The following is a 23689-nucleotide window of genomic DNA, read 5'->3' as shown; positions in this document are numbered from 1 at the left end:
TATTTGCATTTTGTCAATTCTTAATTGTCTGAGAATAGCTTATCTTTTATCTGAGTTTTATCTGAGTTTTTACCTTTTTAATTCTCTCTTTGAATGTCAGCCAACTGAAGCCAGAGGCATGACAGTAGTAGTAAGTCTATTTTTTGAAAAATTCTTTGCATTTATAAATAGAATTGTAAAAGATTGGTAAGTACCAATGGTTTTGTTAAGTTAATTGTATGTGTTGTTAAATATCTAGAATACCTGGTTGGTTAAGTTAGATAAGTATTTTTAGGTTTATGGAAGAAAGGAAATGCCCTGTTGATTTATTTAACCCTCAAAGCACTCAGCACAGCACTTTGCTTATAATATGGTATTAAATATTTGTGGAATATTTAATTAAATAAAATATGTTAAATGTTCATTGGTCTTGTTGATAATTGTACTGATATAACAAGCCAAAATCATCCCTCTCAAAATGTGTGTAATTTATACTTCCTGGTGAATATCAGATTTGAGGCTGGCACCAGGAATTTTAGTACCTGGACTTGTAGCTTCTGAACTACAAACTGTAAATTTATGACCTAATAAATCCCCTTTATAAAAGCCAATCCATTTCTGGTATTTTGCATGGTGGCAGCTTTAGCAAACCAGAATAAGGGAGAAGGAAAAAACTATATACCTGAAGAATTGCCATCCAAAATACCCAAATACACTTGCCCACCTAAGATGTTCACCCTGTGCACAAATGAGAATCTGCCTTGGCAGCTCCAGGGATATCTGTTTGGTCATATTTAAGTCACTAATGTGTGCTAAAAACTGTTCTGAGTGCTCTTGGGGTTAGAAAAGAATTTCACGCCTTAGCTAATGCCATAGGAACTGACAGTCTTATTTGAGGAATGTACTGGTTTGAATCTTATTATGTCCCTCACAAAAGCCATGTTCTTTAATGCAGTGTTGTGGAGGCAGACATTATTCTTTTGATTAGGGTGGGATCTTTTGATTAGATTGTTTCCATAGAGATGTGACCCACCCAAATGTAGGTGAGACCTTTTGATTAGATCATTTCATGGAAGTATGACCCTGTCCATTCTGGGTGGGCCATAATTAGATCACTGAAGTCCTTTAAGCGAGCTCACGGAGAGAAGGAGCTCAGAGAAGCTGAGAGAGACATTTTGGAGAGAAGCTAAGATATGTAATCCAGAGTTGGCTCCCCCTACACCCCTGGGAGAAGCTAAGAGCGACACAGACCCCAGGGCTTGGAGAGGCAGGGAGATGCAGGAGGAAGGACATTTGGAAATGCTGAGCTAAGAGATGAAGCCCAGAGTTTGCCCCCAGAGAAGCTAAGAGAGGAGCCCTTGATACTTAGAGAGAAACACCCTGGGAGAACAAAAAAGAATGCATAGAAGCTGAGAGAGAGAAGCTAAGAGAGGCAGAAGCCCACAGACAGTTTGGAGAAAGCCATTTTGAAACTAGAACCCAGGAGCAAAGGATCAGCAGACATCAGCCATGTGCCTTCCCCAGCTGACTGAAGTGTTCCAGACATCATCGGCCTTTCTTTAGTGAAGGTATCCTCTTGTTGTTGCCTTAGTTTGGACACTTCTATGGCCTTAGAACTGTAAATTTGTGACCTAATAAATCCCCTTTATAAAAGCCAATCCATTTCTGGTATTTTGCATAGTGGCAGCTTTAGCAAACCAGAACAAGGGAGAAGAAAAAAACTATATACCTGAAGCAAGAAGATGAAAATAAAGTATTACATACAGCTAAATATTAAATTAATATTAATTTACATTAATTAATGTTAAATTGATGTTAGAGAAGTTTAGAGTTTCTTGTGGATAGGAATGGAATTGTAGAGTTCGAAAGGACCTTTTAGAAATCTAGTCTAAACCCATCTTCCTGGTGTAAGAATTCCCTTTACAGTATCTTTTGCTGATGGTTTTCCACTTTGTATGTGGACTGTGAAGGGAGGCAGAGGCCCTCATTGCTTTCTGAGACAAATTGTTCTGTAGCCACTTTGTTCTGATGGTTATATTGAATGTAAAATACGCTTTTCTATAACTTAGACCTGTTGATCCTGTCCTGTCCTGCAGGGCAATACTGAATAGACACATTCCCATCTTCTTCATGGCCACATGCCATTCTGAATTTAACAAGTGTATTCATGTTGAAAAAAATGTTGCTGAGAAGTAAAGGTCTTGAACTCTTAAGTTCTTTTACCCTTTACAAGCATTTGCATCATTTTCCATCCTTTAATCTTTACAATTCTAGTGTGTATTCTTATTCCTACCATACAAAATGAGGAGATCGAGGCTCAGAGAGGTCAGTAGCTTGCCTTACTACAGCTTAGTGACAGCAGAACCAGAATTTGAATCCATGTCTTTTGATTCTAAGTACACTGCTTGTTCTGATAAATCCAATTAAAGGTGGCTCTTTTCTCTTCTGATATTCGGTTACCTCTCTGCTCCCAAGATTGTCATATCCCTTAAGACTTCCCCTTGGAAAAGATCCAAGCTTTTCCTGAGACTGAATCTTAATGTTTCTTAATATTCTTTCCTGTGTCTTCTCCTTAAGATGGGCGTCTTCTCAAAATTCCTGCTCTCCCTAGATAAACAGTTTTACATGCAGCACTCCTCTGCCACCAATCCAGAATAAACATCCTGAATAAATATCTACCCCCATGCACTTTGTTCCAGAAATGCCTGCCAAACCCTCTACTCCATAAAATAGAGCTGTATTCTCAGGTACCCCTTTCCTTCTAAAATAAACCCATTGTGAAACACCATTCCCACTCCCTTCTTTAATTGGTCTTCTGATCTTATTTTAGTAGCTTTGCTTAGAATTCCAAATTTTTCAAGACGTTGAGCAAATATAAAAATAAATTTTTGAGCCCTCATCTATGATCTTCTTTCTGATTCACCTGACTAGATGTGAGTTAAAGCCAGAAAAGGAGAGGTTTTTAAACTAAGTGTTCTTAACACTGGTTACAGTTATTTATTTGGAACCTTCAGTGTGCAGGCTGCACAGCTGGCAGGCATCTGTAAGTAGCCACACAGTAACCCAGCCACTAAGAGATGGGCCCAAAGAGGAACTGGATGGCCGTAAATGAATTGGATGTTGGCAAGTAAAATGTGAATGAAAATGGAAAAAGTATTCCACAGAATTAGTTATGCAATTTGTGATTGTAGTGAAATGAGCTGATAAAAATTTCATAGAGTTGTGAGTTTTGAGGATTACCCATGTATGGATAAAATTGTTTGGAAGATTCATCTTTGACCCTCAAAAGTGTCACACCAGGATTCACACAGTGCTTTGTTTCTGTTTTGGTCCAGACACAAGTTGGAGTAAGAGCAGTAGTTAGTTGAACTTCATTTACACCCATAAAATGTAAAATTACTTGGAAATACTATTTCTTTTTTTCTGTGTAGCATCACCTGCAGGTTGGCACATACATATTCTGTATGAGAAAATGTAAAGATTATGTTGACTTAGTGTATCTGTATGCCTGCTCCCCACCCCCTTTTTTTCCCTCCATTTAGAGCATTACATTTGTTATTCTTAATGTTCAGAAAGCAATGTGGCCCTGCAGAGATCATGATTTTGTGTTCTGCTGAAAGTTTACTTTGACAGAACTGTGGTTAGAGATTCTTTTTGTGCACAGATAGCATGAAGATTGCATTTTTTTCCCTAATGCCTCCTAAAATGCCCTCTCTAACAATTAGACTTGAAAATTTAGCTTCATAACTCAAAGTATGTAGTCTGCTGAAGCCTGATCACTTCAAAGGTGTTAGGATAATTAGTAGTTAGGATATTTAGTAGTTAAATGAAACAAATGTGAAGAGGAAGTGACACAAGAAGTTATATGTTACATTAGAAAAGAACTCACGAAGAAGACTGAAGAGGATAGAACAAATAGGTAAACTGGAGGAAGAACTAGTAGTTAGGAATCTACATCGGTGCTGTGTGATCAACAAAGATTGAATGTAACTAGTCAGAAGAGAGTGAAAGTGTTTTATCAGTAGCTGTTTACAAATGTGACAGACCAAATAAGCAGCATCACCTTTTATGACCTCATAAACGGAGGAGAAGTGAGGAGAGAGAGCCAAGCGTAGAAGAAGAAAAGGATTTCATAAAGAAGATGGTATCACAATTAACATAAAGACTGCACCAGGCTAAGAAGCAAGCACAATTCATTCGTAGCATATTTTTTAAATAAGGGAATTTCAATACAGTCTTCTAATGAGAAATTCAAAGAATCTTAACAAGTACAGCTCTCCTTTGTGAAGTTAGTTATTTGTCTCACTAGTAAAGCAGCTTCCTCCCAAAGAGCTGGGTCTTGGATCAAGAATCTCTCGAGTGGATCATCCTTCAGTAAAATACAAAATAATGGAAAAGGTGATATTGTTTAGTAATAACCTTCTCCACAGCAAAGTTGTGAATTTGTTTTATGTTTCTTTACAAAGGAAGGAAGATTTTGTTTAGTTCTGTTTTACATTCCCTGGGGGAAAGTATTTTTTTGGGATTGAACCATGTCCCCCACAAAAGGGATGCTCAGGTCCCAACCCCTGGTCCTGTGGGTATGAATCCATTTTTAAATAGGACCTTTGAAGATATTATTAGTTAAGGTGTGCCCTAACTGAGTGAGGGTGGGCTGTAATACAATATCACTGAAGTCCTTATAGCAAAGGATTGGATTCAGAGAAAGAAGCCACCAGGAGCAGCCAGAAGCTGAAAGTCAGTGGAACCCAGAAGAGAAAGGTGGCACATTGCTATGTGACAGAAAAGGCAAGGAACCCTGAAAATGCCAGCCAGCCAGAAGATACCAACCCCAGGAAGACGCATGCTTGCTAGCCTCTGAAACCATGGGCCAGTTTTAGCAGCCGGGAGATTAAAACAGTATTGAAATCCTGAAGTCTTGATTTACTTTTCCAAGTATCCTACTTTTAGGTACATTAGAGTGAAGCCATGACTTATATAATTGATGCATAATGATGCCCCAAAGGGGAAAATAGAGCAGAACATGCATCTGGAATGCTCTTCATGTTTTCTCTCCATATTCTTTCTTGATCAGCTTTATAGATAGAGTTAAAGAATAGAAAGAGATTTTCACGTATAATGCTGATGGAAATCATGTTTGGACCTAGACTTTCTATTAAAATAGAGATAACTTATATAAGCTTCTTAAACTTTGGAATAAATTCTACATGATGGCAAACAGCTTTATCTTGAGCCTTGCTTTCTCTAATGACTAGTGCATTTATTAGAAGGGTGAGCAGATTTCCTGCTTTGATTTTTTTGTTGTTGTTGTTTAATTCTGTAACAAAAGTTATCTGTCAACTAAGATATTCCCAAGTTATTTCATTTCACTGTTTAGGCAAAACAAATTATTATATTTCCAGATTTCCTCTTACTTTTGCTGTCTTTCACAATGAGGGAGCAAAAAGTGGACTCCTTTGATGTGGGGAGAAAAAAAAAAAGCAATATATCACTTCCCTGAAAGACCATTTCTCAGTCTCTCATGTGAAAAAGGATTAGCACCTCCAACAAAGGTCCTGTAGATCACAGAACCAGGCAGCAATACCAAACAGTATTCCTAAGGAGAGGAAAAACTGTATTTGAGTAAGAGTGTTTGTCCTGGCAAACAGAGGCTTTTTAATAACTGCAAATCTGAGATAATAGCATACACTCCTCAGTACCTCCCCCTAAATCCTTAAGGACCAGGGCAGCTAGTTTAAGTGGAGTAAAGTCAACCTTCATTTAAAAATGGAAGTATCATCTTATCAAAATGCTGTTTTTTCACTGAATGGATCAGTGCATTTTGGGTTCATGAGGATTACCCATGTATGGATAAAATTGTTTGGAAGATTCATCTTTGACCCTCAAAAGTTCCATTATAAGGTCATTTGCCTCCATTTCTCATTAACAAAAATTATTCAGTAACCTGCTGAAATAAGTTAAGGTTTTGATTGAATGCTTATTAGACATACTCTGACTTTCCAACACATTAAAGAATCCTTCTACAGTAGATATAAAGAGGTTGTGGGAAGTAAGAAAATGTTAATTCATAGGTGGCAGCAAAGCCCAAAGGGAAGGTTTGTTAAACAAGGATTGGTTAAAAAATTTGCTTTTGCCAGATTTTCATTTGTTGCTTCCTATTTCTATATTGTGTTTTCTAAACTTGAGAGAGTGAGAAGACTCTGATTTAAAATAATAACACCTTGTACTTGTGTAGAACTTGAAACCGCCTAAAATCCCCTCTGCTAGTCTGAAGCTTCAAATGGTCTGGATGTCTTTGGCTCCATACTTTCTTTGATCCCGCTTGAATGAAAGTTTCTAAGTGAGAAGGAAGAGGGGGTTGATGAGGCTGAGTGTGAGCCCCAAGACAAGGCATGTGATGCCAAAGGATCCTTCAGAGTTTTGGTCCAAAAAGAAATTCAGGCAACTCTTACATTGATGTTAGAAGTCAGGCTTATTTTGTACACATAGATACCTTATTATAACAAGGTTTTATTTAATTTACTTTTTTAAGAACAAATTTTGGTCTTTGGTAGCTAGCCAGTAACCCTCTGACCTTTCAGTAAATATCCAACTAAAGCTTTGAAATTAGGGTGTTTAGTGTTTTATGGCCCAGAATAAAAATCTCCAATTCTGTTTCCAAATAGTGTAGCCTCAACACATTTTATTAAGCTCTTGACACATTCAGCCGTGTGTATTTTGTAAAGTTCCTATGGTTATTGTTTTACAATAGCTGCTTCCAGAAGTATTGTAAGGGTTTCAATTAATCAGCCCTTTGTGTGCTTCAGACTATGCAAATTTATCACATCAAACCATTCAACTGCTCATGGGAAAGCCATGTAAAAACTGTATTGTCTTCTAGCGCCTCCTCTCATTTAGAGTGATGTTTTAATAAGAAAGCTAATCAAGTTTTCTTATGCATTATTTATTTGTTAACATGTAAGGAAGAGCCGAATTAAAATGATGTCAACTGGGATATGGTAAGTGATGTGATAGATCTGGAAATGATTCAACAACAGAACAAAGCTAATATGATTCAACAGTTTTTGTGTATTCCCCTTTCCCTTGGGATTATTTAAGGTGGTGATGTGGAAAATAAGAGAAAGGTTAATTCGATGACTGAAAAGGGGGGAGGGTAGAAAGGAGTAACCACCTGTATTAGCCTTCACGTTTTGATTTAGAGATTCACATATCTGAATGTATAAAGGCTAACAGAGATGAGCTTATTCAATGCATAACATTTCTTACTTAATAGGAATAGTCGTACTTGAAAGCATTCCTGCTGCTTCTTTGGCCCCATTTACCACCATATTCATCAGCAGTGAACTATTCCCACTACAAGTCCACAGCCCCAGGCCCTGGGAAGTTCTAAAGTTATTAGGAGACACCGTCCTGATAATATTAAATGACCTGAACAACCCACACAGGAGAGAGCTGATTTTCACTCTTCAGCTGAAGTCAGTGCAACTGCAACTGCTCCTTCTATTCATTAAAGCGATCTCCTTGGCTTTCCTAGTTTGCTTCCTGCTGAGAGGAATTAGGGTTCTTATATAATAATAATGCCTTTATTTAGATGCTGCCTTTCCCTCTAATGACCTCAAAGTACCTCTCAGACATTAGCTCATCTGTCCTTCCAACAACACCATTGCCTCATGAGCTAGGTGGCTAATTATTCCCATTACAAAGACTCACCCATTACAACTAAGGCTCACCAAAATGTGCTGTTTTCCCCCCAGAGTAACACTGTCAGTTGTACAGCAGAGTCAAATGGGGGTCCCCAGTTCCTTGATCTGCTCTCCAAAGGTCTGAGAACCTGAGGGGTGATGAGCTCTTTGCAGACACATCTCTGCCACTCTGGAACCTCAGTAACACTGGGCATGGGCCAGGAGCTCACTCCCCTAAACTAAACGTCGGCCCTCTTCCATGGTGGCTGGGAGAGGAAAAGCACAGCACCGTGAATTTCACTCTTTGTTCAGTGAGGAGAGGGGTAAACTGTACAGAATAAATAGGCTTGTCTAACGGTTAAGTACTTGCAGGAAGTAAAAGTAGGTAATTTAGACTCTAGTATTATTTCAGCAGGACGAGTTGCCCCATTTGCCCTGCATCACTTAGAGCATTACAGTGTGGCAAGCTGAATTGTATTAATGTTTTAGTTTTCAATACTCAGTCAAATCAGCCTGCGTGGGATACCTCTCATGTGAAGTTGAGGCGCTGAACCCGTTTCCTCCTCTCCATCGCAGCACTTGTCATATAGCAGATGCTTGGTAATTGTGGGAAAGGATCATCTCTCTCTTTCCTCTCTTGCAAGAAGAAGAGTAACAATGCAGTCAACCTCAGAGTGACAGTTTAATCCAAAAGTGGTTATACATGGTAGGCAGACTTGCTAAATAAAAAAAAAATTGAAATGCTGAAGCAGAGTGTGATATTAAAATGAAACTTGGTTATCAACAGAACAGAACCGTTTGCTAGTCAGTTCTCAGCACATTGAAGTCACGGCAGAAGCAGCCTTGAATTAAAGATGTTGTTCCACTTGTCTTCCATGGTTGGTCTTCATTTGATAAGTACCAAAATGCTTTCATTTTTCCTTACCTTTTTCCTTTTTTCCTTTTTCTTACCTTTTATTTTTTCTATTTGAGTTAAGATAGGTCCATCATGCAGATCTATTACACTAAAACTAGAATGCTTTTTTAAAAAAGCCAAAAACAACTTCTGAACAAGTCAATTACTGTTTATTATTAGAAATACTTCCTAAGAAAATCAAATCATTCAACAGATTAGCTGGTCTTTTGCTGGGTAAACCTATTCTTAAAATTATATATATATGTTCTGTGAAGCCACAGAAGTGGAATTAACAAATTGGTGTAAGAGCCTCCTGTGTCTGGGACATGACCCAGAGAACTGTGGCAGAGGGTCCCCAGATTGCCTTGCCTCAGACTTGGGGCTTCTGGAGACTCTCCCTAAATTCTTTGCCTTTACAATGTAAAATTAAGATTGATGATGATGGAATAATATTTTAGTGACTGGATTTCTGCATTCCCTTTCTTCTCTTAAGTTTTTATGACTCGATTTTTCCTTATTATCTATTTTCATTTATAAAAAGTCCTATAGTATAACTTGTGGTCTAATTCCAAGTTGGCCCCAAAGAGCACACTAATTTTCCCGGGCATGTTAAACTGGTGTATTTGCATTTCACTACCAGGAGGTTGTGCTATGAACAATGCGGTATGGACACCAGCATGAGCCAAGGGACGAAATTTTATTTTAAAATCTGAAATGCTGTGTAAGCATTTAAGGTATGAATCGGTAATTGTTTCACAACAGTTTCCATTAGGTATGGTTTATTTATAGTCCATCCTCTTTTCAAGGATCCAGGAGAGTGTTAACACACTGAAGCGCACTGTATATCATTTACATTTTTAAACCAGCATTAAAGGAAAGTGACCATAACTTTTAACAGTTCTAAATACTTGAAGGAATTCTTTGCCTCTGTCCCTGGGGAAAACACAGTTTTAATTTTGCATTTGAAAATAAGAAAAGAGACCTTCCTGCTTTGATTAGAGATTTGAGTAAATCTGAAACAGAGAAATACCTTTAAAAAAAAAAATCTGCTTGTAAGATTGAGAACTCACTCTCTTTCCCCATAATGAGTTCTGTAAAATACAAACTCTTAAAAATCATCTGTCTAATTTGAGATTCAAGATCATCAAATTCTGTCTAAATATTTTGTTTTAACTTCTAAGCTCATTATGGTCTCTTTGTGTTAACTTGTATTAAAATCTGTCAGCTATGACTGGTCTCATAAGCACAGTCAGCGGACCAGAATAAGTTAATTATTTACTTGTGTCACTAGTGCTCTTCATCTAATGAAATGCACAGCTGTGTTAGATCTGCAGTTGGATGTGTAGCTGCCATTGTTCCACAAGTCAGCAGAGGGTAGAAGCCGCGATGATGGAGAGCCCTCAGTTCTTTCTGCTGTTCTGGCTTTCTGTGTCGATTTCATGGATCTTTTATCATTCACTTTCACACAAAACAAACAACACAGGGCTGTCTGCTATGGGAACCATCTTGGCATATAAAAGGGTTTTCAGAGCCTTAAAGTGATTTTAAGTTTGCTAAGATTAAATTTTTGGCTTACAGGTGCCCTTGGTTCAGATATGGCCAAAGCAGTTCCTATAATGGAATGAAAAAATCTGAAAGTAACAGAACTTACATGTATTTTAAATGAAATATCAGAAAAGCGCTGATAAGAAGATAACTTCCCAAAAAGGAAGCTCTGCCCTACCTAATTAGTCTGATCTCAAGCAAAATTGTTAGAGATTCTGATTTCAGGGGAAGGAGCATCTTCTCATTTTAATGACATCAGAAAGTTGAATTTGCCTTAAAAGTGTCAAGTAAAACTGAAAATGCAAAATGTAAATCATCCATTCCCTCCCCCTCCTCCCCCCCCAATAAGTATGTCATGCTTCCTCAGTCAGCTTGCAGACCTCTGCCCCTCTCTCCCACCTTCTGTTGTTGGAGGGTGGGCAGGCAGCTTCCTCCTGAGCAGACGCCGGCATCCCCCTGTGAACTGCTGCTTAAGGGGTGCTGGGTTTTTTCTTTGGTTTTGTTTCTAGAGGATATAGCTGCACCCTCTATCTCCTCACCAGCCAAAATTGCATTCCTACCCAAGCATGTCCCCAGACCAGACTCTTTAGGAATTGCTGTTTTTAACATTTGGTTCACTCCTAAACAATGTTGTTGTCGGTGCACCCAGATTTGCAATTTGATCTCTTTCAGAGTAGATTTCCCAGTAGCCCCAGTTTTTTGTCAGATAATTTCAGTGTGGACAAGATGGATTTTTGGAGGGAAGAAAGAAACGTCACACACACTGCTTGATTTAAATTCTAAAACATTGTAGCTGAATTTGAAATAATGTGAACAGAACAATTGTTTCTGAGCTTCATACAGGAAAGTGTTATGTTTTTTAAAATAAATAATACAGTTTCAACCAAAAACCAGTTAAAGTAAACTGCATGCTCTAGAATTCAACTCTTCAGACCTAATGACCGTAAATTACCGGCAGCCACTAAAACTCAGAATAGTAATAAATGATATTAAATAAGCAAATGGTGTTCTTTTTCTTTAGACTTTAGCTCTTGGTGATTATTTCAAATCATAATTTTATTTTAAATAGTTTGAGCAGTTATGTAGAAGTCAAACTGTGGAACGAAAAAATTTTTGAGAGCAATTTATTTTCAGTAGGTGTAGATGGTTACACACAGGGAAAAGGCATTTTATCTTGCTACAAATATTAAAGGGTCTTTTTTCTTAGTCCAGTGCTATTGTACAACTGGTTTTCCAATTCTAACTGCATCCCCAAGAAGAAAAAATCAGAAGAATCAAAAACTGTTTAGTAACATCATCCACTACAGGTTAGAAGGCTATTAAGGAAGTAACAAAGTACAGTTAATCTAAGAGCATATCAGGAGAGTGCATGTAATTTGGTAGGTTTGTTTTGTTTTATTTTCACTCTTAAAAATCCATTTCTAATTCTTGTCTTTTTCTCCAAGAATGATTTGGTATTTGATTTTCCTGTCCAGCTTTAAAATTCAGTCAAATCTTGACCGAAAGGGGGAAATGAAAGGAAATGAAATAAGCTTCAGTGGCAGAGAGATTCCAAAAGGAGCCAAGAGGGCACTCTGGTGGGCACTCTTATGCACAATATAGACAACCCTTTTTAGGTTCTAATGAATTGAGGGTAACTGGTGGTAGATACCTGAAACTATCAAACTACAACCCAGAACCTATGAATCTTGAAGACAATTGTATAAAAATGTAGCTTATAAGGGGTGGCAGTGGGATTGGGAAAGCCATAGGACCACATTCCCCTTTGTCTAGTTTATGGATGGATAAGTAGAAAAATGGGGGAAGGAAAAAACAAACAAACAAAAGCACCCAGTGTTCTTTTTTACTTTAATGGCTCTTTTTCACTTTAATTATTATTCTTGTTATTTTTGTGTGTGTGGTAATGAAGGTGTCAGGGATTGATTTAGGTGATGAATGTACAACTATGTAATGGTACTGTGAACAATCGAATGTACGATTTGTTTTGTATGACTGCATGGTATGTGAATATATCTCAATAAAATGAATATTAAAAAAAAATCAATCAAAGATAGCTTTTCTACTGTGTTGTAAATTCTGGGAATTAAAATTCCTTAGGGCAGGTTAGGCTCAGCCAAGGAAGCCCTGGCAAAAATCACCCAACCAGCCAGTGCTTTGCAGCTAGTAGGTAGACCTGTTATCACATCAGCTGCACACCAGTAGTTTTTGTCAGTTTTTTAAAACCACATTTAAACACACCCCTTGTTTATTCAGTTCTGTGTTTGGTGTAAGACAACTTGTATTCCTGTGATTTTGGTGCACAACATAGCAGATCTCAAACTAGCTAGTAAGGGGTGAAATTGCTGTTGAGTTGAAGCTTCAGAGATGCCGACAGGCCCAGGGCCCAGTGAAGTCACTGCTGTTTGGTCTCGGTGGCATGAGAGGCTGGGCAGGCAGCCTGACAGCACCATTGTGCATCATGCCAGCGGGCCGATCCACAGCCTTTCTGCAGGGAGAGCTGCTCTTACACTGTTTGGCTAGCAGAATTGCTAGAAATTGCTTTGGTTACTCTTGATAGAGACCATGGGGAACATTTTAGAGCCATGGAAATAGAGATAGCAGTGGGGAGATCCCAATTAAGTGCTGTATCCTTCCTTTCTGCTGATTTGCTCTACATTGCATGAACTGTTCTCTCTCCCAGGTGTTTGTGGATTGATCGTCCCTCAAGAAGACATGCCATTTTGTGATTCTGGCATCTGTCCGGACATCATAATGAACCCACACGGCTTCCCATCGCGCATGACGGTCAGTTTCCCTTATGTTTTCCAGAGGTGCTGCTTTTAAGGAAGAAAGCAACAGTTGGTGTAGTCACAGTGGAGGCAATGGGACTCTGAAACTGAGTTTTGGAAAGGGCCCTTTGATCCCTTGTTAAGCAGGTTCCTAGCCCCTGGTAATTGTGGACCACTCTCCTACAGAGGTGGTGAAGAGCAGCACGCCTGTACTTTCCTCAGCGCATTGATTGTTCTGAGTATTGCACTTATCCCTTATATTTAACCTAAACAGAGTCCCCTTAAGTGGCTGTTTTATAATCCTGGCTCACCACTGACCAGCTGTATGGTCTAGAGAAAGTTACTTAACCTTTAGTTTCCTCATGTGTAAAGAAGAAAATAATATTATCTATCTCCTAGGGGTTTTGAAAAGACTAAAATTAGCATGGGTAAAGTTTTTTGAATGGCCTTTCGAAAGTGGGCGATCAATAAATATTTGCTGCTGTTAATTTATCACTGGTAATAATAATTATGGTCTCATGTAATTTGAGGAAAATAGGCCAGAAATAAACAGAGCTTCACCTTGGCACCTTTTGCCCCTTACCAGCTAGTTCGTGATCTGGTATATTGGGCACCCAAATCACAGGAGTACAAGTTCTCTTACACCAAACACAGAATTGAATAAACTAGGTCTGTGTTTAAAATTTCTAGACTGCAAGGAGGTGCTCACTTAATTTGTTCACATCCCACAGGTGGGAAAGTTGATTGAACTGCTAGCTGGCAAGGCTGGCGTGTTAGATGGCAGATTCCACTATGGCACTGCATTTGGAGGGAGTAAAGTGAAGGATGTGTGTGAAGACCTTGTTCGCCATGGCTATAACTACTTAGGGAAAGACTATGTCACATCTGGCATCACAGGGTAAGTGTATGATTTAGACATTTTAAAGAAAGAATGGTTTTATTGGGGTTGGAAGCAAGAACCCTTAATATATACAACTTTACCCCTTTAAGAAATCTGATACCAAAAAATCTAAATTTAGAAAACTGGTAAATTGGGAAGTACTATTTGTGCTGGTAAGGCTATAATTTGAAAAGTGGGAAAAGATTTAATTTATCAAAATATGATTTATACCCAGTGTTTAAGAAACACATCAGTTGTATGTAATACAAACAGATTTCCGTTATCGTTGAGCTTTTCTCTGCATTTATGTGATGAATGTCAGATGATTGGTGGTTTGATAGATGTCTGAGGACTAACATTTGCACATTTGTTCACCAAAGATTTGTTACCACCTAATATGTGCTGGGCCCTCCCAAAGTGTATAACAGTAAGCAAAATAGACATGGTCCCTGCCCAGTGGAGCTTACCATTTACATTTGTTTCTAGGCATTAAAAAAATAACAGACAAAATGTAACTTCTCAGTGGAGTTTACCCTGACTACCTAATTTAAAACTACACCCCAAACTGCCTATTCCTCTTCTCTGCTTTATTTTTCTCCAACACTCATCACTATTGAATATATTATCTATACTATTGTCTGTCCCCCAACTAGAATGTAATCTCTGTGAGAGGAGGGCTTGTCTGTTTGGGTCACCATTCTAGTTTCAGTGCCTAGCACAAAGCCTAGCACAAAGCAGGCGGTCCAGAAATATTTGTTAAATGAAGGAATGAAGATAAATAAATCTAAATACAAGTAGGCCTCACCAAAATGAAGACAAAGAATAGGTTAGAAGACCCCTTTGAGGAGGTAGATATTTAAGCTGAAAGATGAAGGATAAGGAGATGCCATTTGAAGAGTGTTTCATGCAGAGGAAGTGTGTATTTAAACACCTTATGTGGAAAGGAATTTGGTTATAGTTGAGGGAATTGGAAGAGGCCAATCCAGCTGGAGTTCAGTGAGGGAGGTAGTGGGCAGGGCCCAGAGTGAGGAGGAGGCTATAACACCACACACAGGCAGGATACTGGGTCTTCCTGGTAACTCAGGAGGAACAGATTTCCCTGATACTATCATGTATGATAAGATTTTCAAATTCAATTTATACATGGTTTTGAAGGATCAAGTCAGTCTAAATTAAGGCATACATATATATTTTCTGCCAGATAGAACTCTGGGTCATAGTGTTTATACTGTTCTTAAGAGGTTTTAACCACCTAGATGTGAGTGAAACTCTGAGCAGAAGCATGAATAAGAACACAGAGTTTGATTTTAGTGCTACAAACAGGCTATTCAAATGTGATTAAAATGGTCAAAATATAGCTGTTAAATTTATCAAGTGCTTTTTAGAATGATCCGTCCAGACTATAATAGTATAGGTTTCTTTATTTATCTGACTTGAAATGTTAAAATAAAATAACATTACAGTGATACACTAAAACAGCTAAAGGTCTGTTTCAAAAATGCACTTGTCAGTGCTAAACTTGTCGTCTTGGTCCTTGCTTCTCCATCCAGATACTGATCAGGAAGTGAGCAAAACTGCAGAATCAGTTTGGTACAGCTTCCTAAAACATAATTTTAGTGAAAATTCTGGATTATCCTGCTTGCTGTAGACAGCTTCAGCCTATGTCCCACTCCGCACTGCCTGCCCTTACACCCCCATTCCAAGTCTCAGTGGAAAATTGAAAAGCACTGTTTAGCCTGTTAGTTGAAGGTTCCACAGAGTGCCTGAAAACACATTCGGCCATCAGCTTTCATCCTTTGTTACATTCTTGAGCATAGACAGGAAGAAAAATTGCATATGACTTTATTCTGTCAATTATGGAACGGCATTGGGTAACAGAGTTCCGTAGATCCTACCATGACAACTGTACCATTGAGGAATAGACTTATTATTCATCATTAGAGATGGAAATAGCCTTGTTCTGGCCACATTGCTGTAGAGCTGGGGAAACTGAGACAGATCATGCCATTACTGTGGGACACAGGTGGGACAAGAACAGGGTCTCCTGACACCCTGTCCATTGTGCCTTCTGCTCCACTCTGCACCTTCCAAGAAACTGGCTGTGTGTAATCCAGCTGGAATGGCTTGTAGCTGCAGATGCCTTTGTTAATGACACTGAGAGCGATATAAGATACAGCAAGCAAATGGGGGCCACACGTTTTTATTTGCCTCTCTATCATGTCATTTGCTTCCTTTGCTCTTTCTACTCTCACAGCATGCTGTAGCCCAGAATTTACTTGTTTTGAGACTGGCTGGCATGACAGGGAGAGCACTAGATTTGAATCCCTGCTCTAACATTTACCATTTCTTCATCTTAAAAATAGGAATGGCAGTGTCTCCTTCCCTGGATCGTGGTATGAATTAAATCATGATTAAATGGCATATGGTAGATACTTCCTTTCTGTTAATGAAGGTGGGTCTGGGTCAGTTATAAGAAAAGTTTTAAAGTCATCTATTCCTTGGCTGCTATTGCTCCAAAATGAAAAGGAAAAAAAAAAAAAAAAAGATTTCTTCTGTCAAAGCACTTATGTATTCACTTTCTTATGAAACTTTTCCTATAGTTTTGTAAAATCTGATTGACTCAATTATTTAATAATTTATTGAGCACCAGTTATGTACTAGACAGGGTTTTCTAGGTCCTGAAGCTATAAGAAGGCAAAATGCTTATTCTCACACAGTTTACTTTTTGTGAAGAAGACACAATAATCAGAGTAAGGATAAATGTATACTATAATACCAAATAGCGATAAGTACTTTGAAGAAACTAAAACCACGGTAAGGGTTAAGACCTGTAGGTTGCACGAAGGGGCAGTACTGGGCCGAGGGCAGAACTCCTTTAGGTAAGGTGATTAGGGAACATCTGTTTAAAGAGGTGAAATGTTTGACAGAGCCATGTGAATGCCTGGCAGAAGAATGTTTCAAGCAGAGGAAACAGCCCATGCAAAGGCCCTGAAGCACAGAGAGGCTACATTTAAGGAGCAATGGTGAGGCCAGTGTTGCCGGAGTAGAATGAGCAAATGGGGAGAGGAAATAGGAAATGAGTCACAGATGGGCAGGTAATTGGATTATATTGCATCTTTGGCCATGATACAGAATTTTGGCAATATAGATTCTGAGTGTGATGGGAAACCATTGGAGAGTTTCAAGCAGAAGAATGACCTGCTCTGATTGACCTTTTTGAAGGAATCACCCTGGATTGTTGTCTGAAGACTAGATTGTTGAGAGATAAGAATGGAAGCAGGGAGACCAGGTAGAAGGTGGCTTGCAGCAGTTCAGGCAAGAAAGATGGTGGCCTGGCTAGGGTGGCAGCCATGAAGGAGAGAGCAAGACCATCCTGTGTATAATTTTATACATCTTTATTTTTTTAATCAAACAATTTATCTTTTAAAGAAGGTTTTGATACTTATTTGCAGATCTAGCCTTTTCAGCTACAGACTGAAAAGCATTCTCACCCAGTCAGTCACAAACCTGTTTATAAGCGAATAAGAACTTCCCAGGGATAGGTCCTAGAAAAAGCTGTCTTTTTAGCCCAAAGTTCATTTTTTAACCCAAAACTCTGACCTTTCTTTCAGTGAGCCCTTAGAAGCATACATCTATTTTGGCCCTGTATACTATCAGAAACTGAAACACATGGTGCTGGATAAGATGCATGCCCGGGCCCGGGGACCACGGGCTGTCCTGACCAGGTAAGAAAATGACAATTCATAAAAAATTTTGTTATCCAGGTATAGCAGTAAGACTTACAGAAGTCTTGAGATGTCAGAATTTTGGTTAGTTAGGCCTCAACAAAAATTATATATGTATGGTTAACATGAAAAAATAGCAATCAATTAAAACATCATAGGCACAAGAGCAAACCCACCATAGGTCTTGGCAGTTGTCTCCAACAAAGCTATTTACTGTGTACCAGTGTGCAAATATGTCCCTATTCATCTATGAGAATGTATGTACATACATACCCATATGCATATTTATACACCTGCAGATACCCCCATGTGTATACAGAAAAGACACACATACAGTATTTGATAGTCCAAACCACAATTGTAATTTTTTAAACTTCTTTTATTGAAGAATAAAACAACTGTGCTTGATGCTTATTTGAATAAGCTCCAGTAGGTTGGGTTTCATGTATTCCCAGTGTATCTTCAGTTCCAAGTATAGTGCCTGTGTGTTGATAAATGGGTGTATTTGTTGGGAAAAGGAATTACAGATTCGTAAGTTTCACATGTTCTTAGTACTACATTTTGCAGTTGGAGGAAACATAGTCTAGGGCAATGGTTCTCTTCTAGGGGCAACTTTAACCATGTCTGGAAACATTTTTGGTTATCACAACTTGGGGAGAGTGTGGTTGCTACTGGCATCTAGTGGGTAGAGGCCAGGGATGCTGCTAAACATCCTACAATGCACAAGACAGCCCCACACAACAAAGAATTATCTGGCTCGAAACATCAGTAGCGCCGAGGTTGAGAAACCCTGGACTAGGGTGGGAACACAGGCCTTGGAGCCAGATAGACATGAATTTGAATCTCATCTCCACCGTTTAGCACCAACATGAGCCTTGGATGGATCACAACTTCTCTCAGCCTCAGTTTTTCTCATATATGACATAGAAACTGTAAATACCTATTTCACAGGGACCTGATGAATGTCAAATGTTTGAATATAGAATGTTTTCAGACCCAAATGAGATGCTGAACAAATATCTGTTTCCCTCCCCACTTTCACTGAGCACTGCATGTTACAATACAGGGGGAGGAAAATGAAGCAGCTAGTACTATGTTGTGTTGTGTTGTGTTGTTTTGTTGTTAAACCATGGGAGAGGTATGGATGACTCAGTCCTGTTAGCATTTAAAATTGAGAACTCAAGTTGAAATGGTAGGCATACATGTTCTTAAAATTGCAGAAGAAAGAAGAGAAGTTGAGATTCTCAAGACAGTAACCACCTCAGCAAGAAGACTATACTTGGGTTAAGTTGTTTCTTCCCTGAACTTCCATCTCAGTTACAACATCCAGAAACTGTTTCAGACTTACATAAATGTCAAAGCAATTATTTCCTTTTTTTTGCTTTGTTATGTAAAAGAAATATCTACTTCATTACCTTTCTGCATTCCATATGAAGACTGCCTAGAGTGGGTTTATATGTGGACACTTATCACAGTTGGTTAAAATCCAAGTACTGGATTCTGTCCCCATGTGATCTGACTACATTCACATTGTTCAGTGACCACAGGTGAAGGGAGACCCTACTCATAGGTGGTTCTCCCGGCAGACAAAAGTGCATACATGTTGTGCTCGCTTATGATGTGTCCAGTGTCATGTGTCCATTTAGAAAACTTTGTGAGGTTTTCATATTTACTTTTTCTTTCAACAAATAACCTGCAACTCAAATTGATTTCCCATTGTAATTTTCAACAACAAAACAACAAAAAATATATGAAAATTTCAGCATGTTGGCATGCACTGTGGGTCACCTCCTAACTCTTTGGGAGACTAGCAACAACAACTAAAACAAAGATTAAAAGATGCTATAGGCTAAAGCAAACCCAGTTGTTAAGGTCCTGCCCAAAGAGCACCTGTGAGGAGTATCACTCCAAAATTAGCCAGCCAGGGCACTCACTTTCTTTTTTTTTTTTTTTTTTTTTTTAAATTAAATTCAGTTTTATTGAAATACATTCACACACCATACAATCATCCATGGTATACAATCAACTGTCCACAGTATGATAACATAGTTAGGCGTTCATCACCACAATCTATCTCTGAACATTTTCCTTATATCAGAAAGAACCAGAACAAGAATAAAAAATAAAAGTGAAAAAAGAACACCCAAATCATCCCCTCATCCCACCCCATTTGTCCTTTAGTTTTTATCCCCATTTTTCTACTCATCCATACACTAGATAAAGGGGGTGTGATCCACAAGGCCTTCTTCACAATCACACTGTCACCCCTTGTAATCTACATTATTATATTATATAATTGTCTTCAGGAGTCCAGACTGCTGGGTTGGAGTTTGGTAGTTTCAGGTATTTACTTCTAGCTATTTCAATACATTAAAACCTAAGAGGTGTTATCTATATAGTGCATAAGAATGTCCACCAGAGTGACCTCTCGACTCCATTTGAAATCTCTCAGCCACTGAAACTATTTCATCTCCTTTTGCATCCCCCTTTTGGTCAAGAAGATACTCTCAGTCCCATGATGCCAGGTCCAGATTCATCCCCAGGAGTCATATTCTGCATTGCCAGGGAGATTTTACACCCCTCGGAGTCAGGTCCCACGTAGGGGGGAGGGCAGCGAGTTCACCTGTCGAGGTGGCTCAGAGAGAGAGGGCCACATCTGAGCAACAAAGAGGTACTCAGGGGGAGACTCTTAGGCACAATTATATGCAAGTTTAGCCTCTCCTTTACAGTAACAAGCTTCATAAGGTCATGTCCCACGATCGAGGGCTCAGCACATCAAACCGCCAGTCCCAATGTTTGTGACAACATCAACACCAGTCCAGGTGGGAAGTCCAACACTTACACACCTTCCCCCAGATCCTCAGGGCTGGGGAGGAGGAGAGTGTAAATATATTTTTTATTATCTTCCCAAATTGCTCTGGGATGTGTCACTATTTCACTCCAGCCTATAGTAACCTATCATGTCTCACTTCCTTTTCAAAGTTCCATGCAGTTGTGGTGTTTGAACAAACTGACTGTAGAGTTGTACCGTTTAGAAAATTTAGATCCTGTACCAAATAGATCTCTCTTCCTTTGGTCTCATATGGAAGTTGAAGTTTTAAAACAGTCAGTTTCGACCTTTACCCTTTGGCCTGGCTTGCCCTGGTCTTAACCAGACCTGCTTCATTCATATCACTAATTGAAGTCCGGGCTTTTTTTCAGCTTTTTTTTTTTTAACAGTGGCTGTATGCACTAATACATTCATATCTGCCGAGCTCTATCTAGCTCTGAGTTTCAGGTGTCTCAGAGATACGCATTGTTCCAGAGACCAATAGGTTATACACTAAAGGATCAGCATCTCAAAGTTTAGAGATAGGCATTACAATTCAGGGATAGTTAACTGCTGTAAGAGCTTACAATCTAGGGTCTATTACAATGATTATGTCCACGTTAGGCTATGTTCTAAGATTCAATTCTGAGTTTACACCTTGTAGTCAGTCCATATTGGTGAGGCATTAAAGTGTTTGCCTTTATTTCTGGTGTACTTCACTCAAATACTGTGTACAGGATCCATTCACCTCGTTGTGTGTCTCACAGCTTCACTCCTTGTAGTTGCTCAATGTTCCACTGTATCGTACACCACAGTACACCATTCCATTCTTCAGTCAGTGTACCCTCCATTGACTGAAGGTCATCTCCACCCTTTGCAAATCATGATTACTGCCTCCATGAACACCAGTTTGCAAATGTCCATTCACGTCTCTGCTCTCAGATCTTCAAATGACATACCCCATAATGAGGTTGCAGGACCTTTTGGTCCCCACATACTTAACTTTTTGTGGAACAACCACACTGACCTTCAGAAAGGCTATGCCATTCTACCTGCTCATTTTAAAAATAAGTTGTGTCATCACTAACTAAGTGGGGTTGCCTGAATGGTTCAGCACCCCTAACTTTGTCTACTTCTCTGAGTCCCATATGACCTTTGGAAGTATTCTCATGCCAGCATATAAGCCACAGGGAGTCCATTCAAGGGCTAACAGCTTCCCAGTTTTAAAATGCCCCTCTAGAGGGGAATGGAGTGTTTTCATCCATGAAGGAAGGACCTGAATGGGACACCCAGAACTTCCTCAGTCCCTGGGGAATCTCCCATCTGGCTCAGGCATTCCATCCTTCCAGATCATTCCTGATCTATTCCAAATTTAAAAGAATGCATTTTGTTTCTTTCCATCTTCATTTCTTTATGATAAAGCTCATCCCTGGAGAGCTTAGTGGTCAGTAACCACTAGGAGACCCAGATTTCTTCCACAGTCTATTCTGCTTAGTTTTTCTGCTTTTAAATAACAGAGTACTGGGACATCTCTAAAAACACTGAAAGATATTGTTCCCTGATTTGAAGACTGCTATCCTAATAATGATAGTAATGGTAACAGTTACGCCAGCACTGGTGTTTTGTATGATTATATATTCATATATATAATCATATTATATATACTTATATTACTACTTTCATTTAATAATGATAGTGACCACTAGTATTACATCTTTTCACATTTGAGGCACTTTGGCATGGGTGGTATTATGTCTGTTTTACCAGTGAGGTCAAGAGAGACTGAGCAGCATGCTCAAGGTCTAGTAAGTGATTTGGATCCAGGTGAGCCCACCTCCAAAGCTTTGTGCTCTTAGCCAGCATGTAGTGCAGCCTCTTCATTTAATATAATAGTAATGATTTGTCTAATAACTTCTTTCAAAGGCAGCCCACTGAAGGTCGATCTCGTGATGGTGGTTTGCGTCTTGGAGAAATGGAACGTGACTGTTTAATCGGTTATGGAGCCAGCATGCTTTTGCTAGAGAGACTGATGATTTCAAGTGATGCCTTTGAGGTTGATGTATGTGGGCAATGTGGACTTCTGGGGTATTCTGGCTGGTAAGTGGATACCACATATTTCTCATACTACACCCCTTGCCTCTTAAATCACAGCTTAGGAATCAGCCTTGGATCATACTCCCCCATCCCCTCCCACTACCACCATTCTCCAACTTTTGCCCATGATCACTAACTTACCTTTCCACATTGATGCATTCCTATAATTGGGAATTCTATCTGCATGTTTGGTTTGTCTACATAATGATCTTTCTACACTGCTAGCATTTAAATTTCCAAGGAGCATGGACTTTATCTTCTTTTTAGTATTATTGCAAATGCTTTTTACAATACTATTCACCTATAAAAATCCTAGCAGATTCATTGTTAGATCTTAGAATCACAGCATATTATAACTAGAAAGACTTTAGAGAAGATTCTTTTAGATGCCCTTGTTTATACCCTCAGACCCAGATCACAGTTGGTTAAAATCCAAGTACTGGATTCTGCCCCCATGTGATCTGACTACATTCACCTGAAGCTAGGTTCATTGCTCAGGTCTTATGGCAACGTGGTGACAAGGCCAGAAACAGGACCTGATGCCACGCCTCTTTGTCCATTATTCTCTCTGCAGTGGCAATCTTCTTCATACTCGGACTGTACATTCCGTGAAGGCCTAGACCATGTCTGCCTCAGTCATTCATTCGTCATACATTTTAGTGAGAGTCTCCTAAGTGCCAAACCCTGCTGTCAGCCCCAGAGATAGAGTAGTGAACAAGACAGATGAATGGCTGCTCATAAGGAGCTTATTTTCTAGTTCATTCTGGTTATATGTTGTACTGTTTACCCCTTCTTCTCCAACTGGGCTTAGAAGATGATTCTGACTGCCAATAAGTAAATTATGTAATTTGTAATTTCTATGTAAACCTCACTGTACAAAGGCCAGCTTAGAAGATGATGATACATATTTTGGGGGTTTGTTTGTTGGAGTACCTTTCCTACTTGTAATGACTCCACTCTACCACCCAGCCACAAAAAGCTTTACCAGCAGAGCCGTGAAATACCTGCGTGGACAAGAGAGCCTGTGGTTTCCCAGTCTCTACTCAATTTGCTATTAGTGGCAGGGCTAGCGAGGCCTGTGGCAGACACTGCAGGGCCGGGAAACAACCCCCACCTCCCCTTACCTGCCTTCCAAGAGCCCCTTTTCCTTAAGGTTGGGGTCTGATCCAGAAGGTCATAGTTAGGCCCAGAGGAGCATTCATTGCTGGGGTTCGAGGATTGCATGGACCACCTTTTCCCCACTGAGGTTCACTTCTTGCTGTCATAAGCTGCCAGTTTCTTGCTTAAATAAAGCAAATGGAGAGTCAGAAAG

General features: G+C 39.2%; 1 protein-coding gene across 1 annotated transcript in view; it reads left to right on the top strand.

Moving 5' to 3' along the window:
* POLR3B (RNA polymerase III subunit B) overlaps nt 1-23689 on the top strand; it is a 161656-nt gene that overhangs the window by 131732 nt on the left and 6235 nt on the right. Inside the window, exons 24-27 of the mRNA XM_037846769.1 lie at nt 12782-12885; nt 13601-13767; nt 17361-17474; nt 22207-22380. Coding sequence (XP_037702697.1) covers nt 12782-12885; nt 13601-13767; nt 17361-17474; nt 22207-22380 — 559 coding nt within the window. The remainder of the gene's footprint in view (nt 1-12781; nt 12886-13600; nt 13768-17360; nt 17475-22206; nt 22381-23689) is intronic.

Source organism: Choloepus didactylus, chromosome 8, assembly GCF_015220235.1.
Source record: "Choloepus didactylus isolate mChoDid1 chromosome 8, mChoDid1.pri, whole genome shotgun sequence".
Taxonomy (NCBI): Eukaryota; Metazoa; Chordata; class Mammalia; order Pilosa; family Megalonychidae; genus Choloepus; species Choloepus didactylus.
The sequence above is the reverse complement of the archived record's forward strand: the minus strand, read 5'-3'. Positions and strand labels throughout refer to the sequence as shown.